Raw genomic sequence first — 12,275 nt, 5'->3', positions numbered from 1 at the left:
GACAGAAGCATTCAAAGAAGGTGTTTGGGTGAGGGGGATGATAAATCAGTTGGGGCTTCAACAAGAGGTTGTGTCAGTTAATTGTGATAGTAAAAATGTGACTAATTTGGTGATGAAATTTTTTATCACTCACGTACTAAACATATTAATGTGTGTTATCATTTTACATGACATGTACTTGAGGAAAGAGGCGTGACTCTTGAGAAGATCCATACAAGCGTGAATTCGGCTGACATTCTTACGAAGGTGGTTCCCATAGAGAATTTCAAGTTCTGTGCAACTTCTTTGGGCTTAACGAAGTCTCAACGAGGACAGAATATGCACAAGATATGGCGATGAAGCTATGATGGAAGGCATTTAGAGATGGTGATGGCAAATGAGCAATAGAAAATGAAGATTGAGGACATTATTGAGATTATTGTCTAATGTCTTAAATCTGTATTTAACAGGGTCTGTCGATGCCATCAACAGATGCTCGATCTCATTGAGAAAATTCAGAAAAATCTTAGTTGATTGGTCGACATTTTTGGAAGTTGCTACTTGATGCATTGAAGGATCTTCGATCTTTGATATCTGACGGTGCCATCGAAGGTCCCATTCGAAGGCGCACACAGTTTGCATAAGTGAGCGATTTGTTGCCTATTCTAGTTGGATATTATATATACCGGGTGTAATTAGGATTAGGGAGAGGATTAGAGCTTTCTAAGGTATTCTAAATGGTTCAATGGCATAGCAAGGGCTTCAAAGGAGATTCGAGGGTTATCAAATCATTAAGATCTACCATCTCTTGTAATTTTTCTTTCATAGTACAATACTCATTGTTTTATGCCGTGGTTTCTTCCACAAGGGTTTCCACATAAAATTTAAATTACTTTCTTGTTGGATTTTTGTGTGAGATTGCTTTTGCTTGATTCTATTCTACGTGCTTCCGCGAGTCCCAACAAATACTACTTAAAGATATCTACATAATCAACTCACCCCGCATAAAAAATTAAATGCAACAAATCTACCCTAACCATGCTCTACCATATAGAAACTACCGTTAAAATCATTGGAATTTGTAAAAGGAACTTTGAAAAAGCTCCCAATCATTGATTTTAAAATGAGATCTTCAGCCCGCATGTAATTGCGAACTTCCCTCGTGAAGTGTCCGTGACTTTTCTTTAACGCCCGTGAAGAGATAACCGACAACAAATCAACGACATCAGCTTAGATTCCCTTTTCAAAACATGAAATTTGTCACGTCGCGTCTTTTTAAATACTATCTAAAACTGCCATACAAATGACATGAATAGTACTACCCCAGTATGCCCGTAAGTCAGTCCATTCAAGTTTGAATGGGTCCTGTGAATAGTGCTTCAGTGTGCACAGTCCATAGAAGTGGGCCCGCTGGTCAGTGTTCTAGACCACTGATCTGATGGGCCCTGCAGTAGATAGGGACTTCCCATGAATATCCATATTAGAAAATCCTAATCCATTGACCAATGACTACAAATAGGCGAATACAAATTACAGTGTGGTGAGAAAAGAGAAGCCAAGGATTGGATTCTAGGATATCCTACTCTGGAACATTTCGGGGCATCCTCATGCACTGTGGGGCCCTTAGGATCGAGAGTCTAGATCGACAGGTGGTGCCAAAACCTGATAATTTCTCATACTAGTTACATGATAAATAGTCATGCCAACAAATAAAGAAGAGTCCATAGAAGCAGTCTTGAAGCTGGGTCAATCAGCAATAGAACACTTCATTAACTACAAAAATACGATTAAACGATTATGCCGAATTTCCTCAACAGTAATACTTGGAGATAAAGCACTGATATGAATTCTCTTGAAAACTGCAGTTCTCAAAGCACAAGGTACTTGGGAAAGAAAATGTTATTAGATAAGAATGAAATGTCTCATAAGCCGGTGATGAATTAGTAGAAATAGGCTATAAAAATAAACAGGTAATAAGAGGAATGATCCTATTCCACTGATAAACTACACACCATACTCGGGGTAACAACTGTTGGAAAATTGCGGAAGCACATATGGATGAATCAAGCAAAGTACTCCAATCGCATGCAACAACCAATCCCAATCACAAATAAACCGAATTTAACATAGTAAAACCCTTTCAGAAAAAAAAATAAAATACCACGGCACAGACTGACAGTAATGCACTATGAAAGCAGAAATCACAAGAGATGGAGATTACTCGATTCGAACAAGCCTTAAATCTCCCTTACAACCCTTAAAACCCTTCTGGAATGAATTAGAAAGCTTCGAGATCTTTATGATGCTTCTCTAATCTCAATTACATCCATATATATAGCATATATGAGAATCACAATTGAAATATATGAAAAAAATCCCACACTTACGCAACTCTGTGTAATTTTGTGCGATCATTCGATGACACCTTCGATAAGATTTTGATGGCATCGAACCCTTTTGATGTCATCAAATTAACATAGACCAAATCGTTCTAGCAAGAAAACATAATTTTTTCGATGACACTTCGATAGCATCGAAGACCCTTCGATGACATCGAGGAAGACACACCAAGTGTCAATCAACCAATCATGGGAATTCTAGATTTTCTTGATGGCATTGAGCAGCTGTCGAAGGTATCGAACAACTCTTGATGGCATCAAATGGTCTCTTGATGGCATCGACAAACCCTTTTGCTCAAAGATTTGAAACATCAACAACCTTAACCACCCCTATTGTCCAATGGATACAAATGCATATTGATAAAGACTATCCAAATTGATGGGCCACTTCTCTGATTCCTAATAGCCAAAAACTTGCATTAATTGCATCTTCCTCTTTAGCATAACGATAGCCTAATTTAGGACAGTTGGAAAGCTTTTACAGCTTATAAGCCAACAAAAGTCCATTGATTGGGTGAAGACGATCAGTCAATCACTCAAATTTTAAGCCTTAAGACATTTATTAGATAGTCCAAATCAGCGAATGTGAACAAAGAGGACAGGTAGAGATGGCTTAACACCAACAAAGTATAGTTTAAAAATAAACCTCAAATCAAGTGCGCGTGCGCGCGCGCGCACACACACACACACACACACACACATATATATATATATATATATATAGAGAGAGAGAGAGAGAGAGAGAGAGAGAGAGATGCTCTGATGCGACTAGCTGCATGTCCAACTAGTTGCCTAATTCTTAATGTTAATAAATGATGCCCATAGAAAAGTTATTTTAAAAAGGAAAGGGAGTTACCAGCTTGGGTGAGCCCCACCATGTCACTAATGTGAAATGTACCCAACCATCAGGTGAGCAACTCATATTAGGCATAGGGCTCAAAAATCAGCTCCATCGGTGGTTTACATGGACCGTATGATTGAAAATAACGTTAAATCCACTCAACCATTCATGGTGGTTTAGAGTCCACGATGATGAGTATGTGAAATCCACTTGAACCATTAGATGCCGCAATAAAAGCTAAGCCTCAGGCTCATATATGATTCAAGTGGGCCACAACAAGGGAAACAGTTTAGAGGACGAGCTTTCTATGTACACTTTAAAATCGTGTGGCCCACTTGAACCATGTATGGGGTTGATTTTTGGGCCATAGGCCTAACATAGGGTGACTCACTGATGGTTGGATGGATTTCACATTAACGGTAGGTGTGGCCCACTCAAGCCGACTACTCCTTTTTATCTTTGAAATAATTTCCTTTTCATCTATTAACATTAATTAGTCATTGAATTACGAAACTAGTCGGGCTTACAATTAGTTGCGTGTAAGCATGTCTGTCTATGTATGCGTGTTTATTGGGCTGAGTTATGAATGATAGCATCCAGCACATGATGTAACATGGCAATTATTTTGAGAGAAAAAAAAGGCTTGGGAGGTTAGAGATTCTAGTGAATATTATCCTTCCAATCTGGATGTTTCTGGCCATCAAGTTCATGGACGAAAAACTCAGCTCGTGAACAAACTGGGACCCATCTGCCCTTTTTGGCATTTTCTATCAAGAAAGCAACATAAACAATAAATTTTTTTAAAAAAAGTAATAATGATACAACACTCCCTGCAAGAGAAAAGTCTCTTTGGTTTTCTCTTTTTCTACTCTTTTGTTTAGTTGTCTGTGCATGTGTGGAAAAAATTCCTACATTTTATTGCCCCTTGTAAACTCTACTGGTTTGGGTTTTTACGCAAGTCGGTCAGGAATCTTGGATTTATCTACCTCAGTTTACTTGATAAAAAGAGGATTTTATTTTACTCAGACTGCTAAATTGTGGAACCTACAGTTGCTAAGTTACAGTCCAAAAATCACATTGGTTGAACAATCCTAACCTCTGATTGGTGGACACTGGACACTTGTTTCTTGAAATAAGATGATTAGATATTTTTCAATTTTAACCGTCCATTGAGGGCCCACCAAAACCTGATAAATTGTGAGACTTACCGTTGCTAAGTTATAGTCCAAAAAAAAAAAAACAAATTGGTTGAACAATTCTAACCTCTGATTTGTGGACACTTGTTTGTTTCTTAAAATAATACCATCGGATATTTTTCATCCAACAATCTGATAGTTAAATAAACAAATAAAAACCTGGCTAAATTGTGAGACCTATCGTTGCTAGGTTTATAGTCCAAAAATCAAATTGGTTGAATAATCCCAAGTATTGATTCATGGACACTTGTTTCTTAAAATAAAATCATTGGATATTTTTTATTTTTAACTGTCCATTGAGTGTCCACCAATCTAATAATCAAATGATCAAATAAGACTAATTTTTTATTCATCATACATCTAAACTGGTATACATAATTTAGACAGTTTAATTTAAATTACAATACCACATATACAATCTTTAGGTAATTCATTCCTAAGTGCCTGTGTATCATCCATCACCCTCTGCCAGAGTATTGAAGTATTTATCCTTGAAATAAGTTCATGTGACATATACGGTATAAAAACAACCAACTGTAAAAAAGAGCTGAATGTGACACCACAGTTGAATGAATAAAAAGCCTTACCCATCAAGCATTCTTTTCATATAGAGTTGAGAGAATGGGAGTTATGAGAATCCTCTGCTTACTGATATTTGCCTTGAGCTTCTTCATCCATGTTTCAGCTATTAAGCATGAGAAGAAGCTTCAATCTGCAATGGTTGTTGGAACTGTTTACTGCGACGCATGCTTTCATCAGGAGTTCTCAAAGACAAGCCACTTCATCTCAGGTTTATACTTCATTCAACCTTCAATAGCATGGGATTTTTAATTCAGAGATTCAAAAACATGTATGAATTCTGCTTTTAATTGTAGGTGCTTCGGTTGCGGTAGAATGCGGAGAAGCAGGACTTAAACCCGTTTTCCGGAAGGAAGTGAAGACGAACGAACAAGGAGAATTCAAAGTCCATCTACCTTTTGCAGTTGGAAAACATGTAAAGATGATAAGGAGATGTTTGGTGAAGTTGGTCAGCAGCAGCGAGCCTTCCTGTGCAGTGGCTTCCATAGCTACTTCATCTTCGCTCAGTCTTCTCAAGTCAAGAAAGAAAGGAATTCATGTTTTCTCGGCTGGTTTATTCACCTTCAAGCCTATGAAACTACCAGAATTCTGCTACCAACAGCCTAGTTCTACACCCATGTCGAAATTCTCACCTTTGGATGATGAAAGAACAAGCCGCCCAGAGTTCTTTTCTTTCTTTCCACCCATCATACCATCACCGCCACCTTTTGGAATTCCGTTGCCACCTAATCCATTGCAGCCGCCACCACTTCTGCCTCCACTCCCATTTGTGCCCCCACCACCGCCATTCATTAATATTCCTCCACTACCATTTTTAACTCCACCACCACCACCACCATTGTTTCCTCCACTTCCACCCTTTCCCCCACTTCCACCCTTTCCTCCACTTGCACCGTTTCCTCCACTTCCATCCTTTACTCATCCTCCTCCACCTCCGCCACCGCCACCACCATTCCTCCCATTCCCACCTCTACCCCCCATTTTCCCTGGTATTCCCCCAGCTTCTCCTTCAAAGAAAGCCTTTCCTTGATCAAATTGCATAGTTTTTTTTTGGCTAATTATTGCATAAGAATAACTATTACTAGTAGTGTATGGAGTTTTCTAAACCCATATGCACCTTATTTCTCTGGGATATCAATGTAATAAAGGTCGTAATGCTACAGAAATCATTACATAGGGCATAGGGGGGGAGAAATAAGCTTCTATACTGTAAAATCGATTTTCAACGGAATAAAAAAAGACACATCTGGTAGAATCATACCTGTATTTGCTCTGCTATTCTGGCCAAAACTAGCTGAGGAAGAGTTACAAGAGGGATTGTAAACACCTCCCTTTATTTTGGATTATTACATATATCTACAATCTGATTCCAAGACTCATTACAGATTCTCTCATACAGGAAACAAAACCATAGTTTTCGAGCAATTGACAGTTTTACTCCTATCTCATTCGCAACTAATTATGTATGTGTGGGCTACCGTAGTGCGTGTATGCCATCCAACCTGTTCAGCATTGTACTACACCATGAAAATGGGATACCCCAAAAATCAAGATGATCCGATCATTAGTGGCCCACCATGTAATTTTGAGATTTTTGGGTGGTTGTCCATTGTTTTCTATGGTGCGGCCTATTTGAGGATTGGATTAGGCTAATGTTTTGGATGTCCAATTTTTGTGGAGAACCCTGCTGTTTGGGTTGGATGCCATTTATACACAGTGGTGGGCCACGCATGCAAGGAACATGAACTCATGAGGGTATTTTTGTCATTTAGTAGAAATTTCTTGAACATGTTTAGTATAGGAGAGGTACCTGCAATGATCCAAACAGAGATGAGGTGTTTATAATTGTTGTAAAACAGAGTGTCGCGTTCATACAATTATCACTTTTTTAGAACTAGATTTTTTTTAAAATTTTAATAAACAAAACACTCTTGAGGGAAACAATTTTCCAATAAAAAGAGCTGGACAGCCTATCTTTGAAAAAGAATAAAAGAGTTAGACAGCCATTGCAACAGAATCAGATTCTCTAACTTGAAACTGGAATGAACATGATAATCTGGTTGTTGTTCAGCCATACAGCACTATGTGCTGTCTGTATTGTTTTCTGCATCGACATTTTCCTGAGAAGATTCATGTGAAGGATTTACATGATCAGTATCAGATCAAGAGGTGTTACCTTGATCGTCTAACCTGCGTTGATAGTTATGATATCCTCCGATACTTTTTACTTTTTTTTTCCTCGTTAAGGCAGCTTCTTCCCACTGTTCCAAAATGTCCCAAGAATACGAAGTGTTGGCACACGTGTGTGAACGATCGAAGTATCCCTCATGTTATCGATATTACCAATATTATCTGTTTCTCCGGCTCAACAATATAGATAACACTAGTAGTATAAAAAATTTCAGATATCGATGTTGTATCACTAAGTATGACCAATATATTAATATCATCAGTATATTGCTAATATTTTCGACTATGTAAATTTCAAGTGTTGCTTCTAATGCCAATGTATCACCACTATTTTCGATCGTGTAATTTCTAAGTGTCACTTGTATCACCGGTGTATCGGTGATATTTTGATACTATCGCCAATGTATCACCACTATTTTCGATCATGTAATTTCTAAGTGTCACTTGTATCGCTGGTGTGTATCGGTGATATTTTGATACTATCGCCAATGTATCACCACTATTTTCGATCATGTAATTTCTAAGTGTCACTTGTATCGCTGGTGTGTATCGGTGATATTTTGATACTATCGCCAATGTATCTACATTGCCAAACATCTGTCTAATTTCCATTTCATTTTTATGTAGGAGCATGGTTGTATGTTGTGTTCAATTTGTCCATAATAATATCATGATATTATCATAATCACAACATAAATAATATCAAGACCACAATCTTTTATTTCCTTTTCAATTGCAGACGATTTCTTGGTAAAATATCGTGTGTTGTTGATATTCTGAAATATATCCACGGATGTTTAGCTGCAATGCTAAATGATTGGATGGATAAATGGCATGTTTGGATGGGTAGATGGAATGGTTGGATTGATTTCTTAGGAAAACATGACGTAGGGAAGGACGTGATGACGTCGATCACCATCTTCCTTAGGGATAACTACTCCAAATCCATGGAGTTCTCTGGATTCCTCATAAAGTTTCCTTGAATCCACGAGGGATAAAAAAAATAGAAATCAATTCAAATAAATTTCAAAATAAATTGATTGATGTTAAAAAAATGAATTTACAATCCATTAAATAGTGAACTCAAAACTAGTTCCAAGTTTCAGACTCAAATTGCCTAAAAACGTGACTTACTATAAATAGTAAACTTACTATTTATAGATGGTCATGATTCCTACTAGACTTCATGGTCTTTGACCAAAACTAGTAAGTGTCTAATTTGGCCTAACCATGTTATTCTCCTAATTTTTCTAAGCCCTTTTCATGTTGGGCACGACTCCTAAAACTCAAAGGATCAAAAGTTATGATTGAATTAAAGCTTACTATTTATAGTAAAAATGAAAATAAAATGGACTTTCGACCGTCGATATGATGGAATCTCACAAATCTAGCATTGACAACTTGACATAGTGGGGTTGGTTGGCTAAAGTAGCATCTCCTATTCCAAAATTATATATGATATGTTGAAAAACTCATTCTGATTTGCGAGATATGACTGTTTTAAGGTTTTGACGGTCCTGATCACCTTCGACTCCAATAGGGCCTTCTCTAGTTGTATCATTTTGTAATTTTCCATATAGTAGCCCTCGTATGGATGTGAGAGAAACTATCAGTGGATCGTATAAATCCAACTAGGTGCCTTAATCATACTAGGAATGACGTAATTTGGAAAAATTAGAGATAAATACCTATTTCTGCTTACCGCGAATGGGTATGCTCGCAAAGTTAGACAAGTCCGATGCTAGTTGGCACCCACGAGAACAACCGAGAGTTAATGTAACATTTTGAATTTTTGCCAACTTGGAGTTGGGGGTCCTTGGGCGTTGCCTTTGATTTGTGAGTGCATATTCGTGCTTACATTCGCACATGTTCGGGACCAAATTGAGTGATGTGGGGTCCACCAAAAACACCCGAAAGATTGAAAATTTGAACTTTAAAGAGCGGGGACCAACCCTGGTGGTGCATAAGAAAAACAATGATATATGGGATAGTCCTTAGAGGTGCCATTGCAAAAAATGGACAACATGCAGCGGTGCCACCGTGCCCCCTCTGTTTAACAATTTTCAGCATTTCGAATTTTGATAGTTTCGGTACACTGACTTCAAAAATTCATATCGTTTATTTTACAACTCTAATTGAGGTGATTCAAAATCTAGATTGAAGCTTGATGAGTCTAATTTTATATAAAAATAAATAAAAAAATAAAAATTTATTTAAAAGAGGTTAATTTTAGGGCATTTTGGAAACTATACAAAAAATCTTGGTTTCAAGCAACTGGTACTTCCAGAATTTTTAGAATTTTTCTACAACAAAAATGTAATGAAATTTGGTGGGAATAAAGTAGACGTGATGATAAACTATTATAAAAATAATAAAAATAATGTAGTAATTAAAAGTGCGAAAAATGTTATATGAAATAGACATATTGAAATTGAAATTTTTTTTGCAACTACACATTGTCGATGGGCCACACGTATCTTTTTTGTCTTAGAGTTTTTTATACTCAGTGTCTTCTTAAAAATTACTTCTAATGATACCATGAATCATCTTATATAATTAAATTAAAATTTTCTATTTTAGTATATTTTACTAAATCAGGTAGTTTCAAGTATAGTTGAATTAGGGTTCTTAATTACGGTAATTAGGACCGAATCATCGTTTTCGCTAGTTCCGAATAGTCTACACTATGCACTTAGCTGTAACGCCTTGAAATTCGGGGGTTGAGCAAAGCTCTACTCCCAAGTTCCAACGCATCACTTATACAACATGGATAATGATGTTTAGATGTCGTCCATTAGCAATGCAATAAACATGAGTGGGATTATACTAAAACAACATGTCATACTCCAAAGTTAATGTAATTTGGCAAGTAGAAGATTGAAATATATGCATTTAATTATGAAAATGTTTCACAAATTTCAGAGTATGAGTATGAAACCGAGCTAAATATATATGTGTTGTTTCTAACCATATAAATGCGAGAAGTAAATGTGTTCAACTAAACAAGTATCCCAATAGTCCCTACGCATCGGTATGAGATCTACGTAAATACACCCGATAGTTAAACGTAGGAGAACTCTTCCGCCTCGCCTACAAAGTCCAACTCTACTGTATAGACCTCGCCATCACCTGCATCTAAACCAGAGTCTGGGTGGTGTTTAAAACACCGTCCTAGGTGGGAATGAGTAACTAATTTAGTGGAAGTATAGAGTAAAGGTTAACATGTTATCAATTCAGTCAAGTAATAATGATAAAGCAGTACAACAATCATGTCCTACGTACTCTTGTTAATATAGGAATAATATGATATAATGATGCATGCCCTCGCCTGCACTCCCTCAACGACATCATCTCACGGTCGCACATGCAACACTCCTGCCGTGCTCAACTCCATCGCCAAAGGCACATGCAATACAATGTATGTGCGTGTTAGCTAAGTTTTTAATTAGACCTATTCATACAGCATGTTTGGGAAGCTAAGGTACCTCCCTTTATAGCATTTATCCAAACAATGAACCATCTAGGGTCGTCAATCCTAGTTAATCACATATGATAGGCAAGTTTAAGAGTTTACACTCTAGGTCGCTACGAGAGGCTCGTCACCATTAGCGTGGGCCTATTTTGTACTCGAGGTCACACCACCAACGTCTTACTAACTAGCAGTCTACTTTTAAAGGCTCATTACAAACCCGATTGGGGACCACAATCAGGCTGCACCGGGATAGGCCGACAGCTTGAATACAGTGTCCCATACCACCGTATTCAGCTCATGAGTTTTAGGTTGCTCACTGGTCACTACGGGGAGGCTTGTCACCCCAGTGTAGGCCGACAGCTCGACTACGGTGTCCTATACCACCATGCCCGGCTCATGAGTCTTAGCGGATCATCGTACTATAGTTGAAAAGGGACTTTTACATTGGTAAGTGGTACCTTAGATTCAAGCAGTATCGTTCATACATGGTAAACACACAATAGACCTATCAGTTTATTAGACAAGATCAACTGGTACAAGCGTACACTGAATTAATTGACATGGTACCATTGTTGATAATCATTATACACCTCGGATTTACTGAACGCATTAAATGTTGCGAGACTAATTCGGCCACTCAAACAGGAATTGTTACCTATTGCCTGGACTACGTAGTAGTCCCAATCATACTCAAATATAGCATGTGGAGATATATGATAATCATACAGGCATTTAACAAACAATCTAAGTACAACACTCATTTGAGCATTTTATCAACATATTGTACATGCTACCAAACATTTCAATTCATCCGTAAATTGCATAGTTGAAATTAAGATTATATGAAGAAAATTATACATGTAGATAAGGCAATTGAGAATTTTATCTCAACACCCTTATTAAATACAATTCATCAAACAATATCTCATTCAGACATTTTATCAAATACTTAACCTACACATTACCAAATACATATACTAGATTAGTTATGACATGAACTATAGTAATTTTTTACACAACATAGGCTATAACGCCTATACCAAATATGGATCTTAGATTAGAAATCATAACAAGTACAAATCAAAATTCCAAGTTCATTCAAGCATTTCAACAAACACATGGAATGCATATTTATTCAACATAGTTCATACATACGTAACATATGGAAAACGTCATAACTAAGATCATATGGCAGTAATCAAGTCAGACATAAATCATTACCTGACATTAAAAGCCTTGAAAACCATAACCTAAATATTTATATTCTGCACCTTTCGCCAGTACACCGATTACGAACTCGGTTCGAACCCTACGTCTTTGTCTACGACACAACGGCTACCTAAATCACGAAAGAGGTTACCTATTTCGCTGATTCTTCTATTTGGATTCCTAAAATGAGATTAGGGTTAGGATTCCTTACCCAAATCGAAGTTGGAGATGATTGTGAAGCGATGTGGAAGGGTGAATCGAGGCGTGGAGTTGTGGGAGAGAATCCCAACAACGATCTCCCACTCTTTCTCTTCTCTCCTCATACTTTTCTCCTCTTTTCTCTCTTCTCTCTCCTAGGCTTTGAGCAAATTCGTATGTGAGAGAGAAGGGGTGGGTTAAGGGTCTTATAT

At 37.4% G+C, this 12,275-nt stretch overlaps 1 protein-coding gene across 1 annotated transcript; it reads left to right on the top strand.

Annotated features, from left to right (window-relative positions):
- Positions 1 to 4,869: 4,869 nt before the first annotated feature.
- LOC131229301 (proline-rich protein 4-like) lies at positions 4,870 to 6,183 on the top strand. The gene is made up of 2 exons (XM_058225211.1): positions 4,870 to 5,205; positions 5,291 to 6,183. Exons 1-2 carry the CDS (start codon positions 5,037 to 5,039, stop codon positions 6,022 to 6,024), a joined length of 903 nt encoding a protein of 300 aa, XP_058081194.1. The 5' UTR covers positions 4,870 to 5,036; the 3' UTR covers positions 6,025 to 6,183.
- Positions 6,184 to 12,275: the final 6,092 nt, after the last annotated feature.

The sequence above is a fragment of the Magnolia sinica genome, chromosome 16, assembly GCF_029962835.1.
Source record: "Magnolia sinica isolate HGM2019 chromosome 16, MsV1, whole genome shotgun sequence".
NCBI classification, from domain to species: Eukaryota; Viridiplantae; Streptophyta; class Magnoliopsida; order Magnoliales; family Magnoliaceae; genus Magnolia; species Magnolia sinica.
The sequence above is the reverse complement of the archived record's forward strand: the minus strand, read 5'-3'. Positions and strand labels throughout refer to the sequence as shown.

Bases quoted from the DNA above. Each gene is read 5' to 3' on its own strand.
- LOC131229301 (XM_058225211.1), top strand. From the start codon at position 5,037: ATGGGAGTTATGAGAATCCTCTGCTTACTGATATTTGCCTTGAGCTTC. The intron at 5,206-5,290 runs GTTTATACTTCA...TTTTAATTGTAG, and splicing joins GACAAGCCACTTCATCTCAG to GTGCTTCGGTTGCGGTAGAA.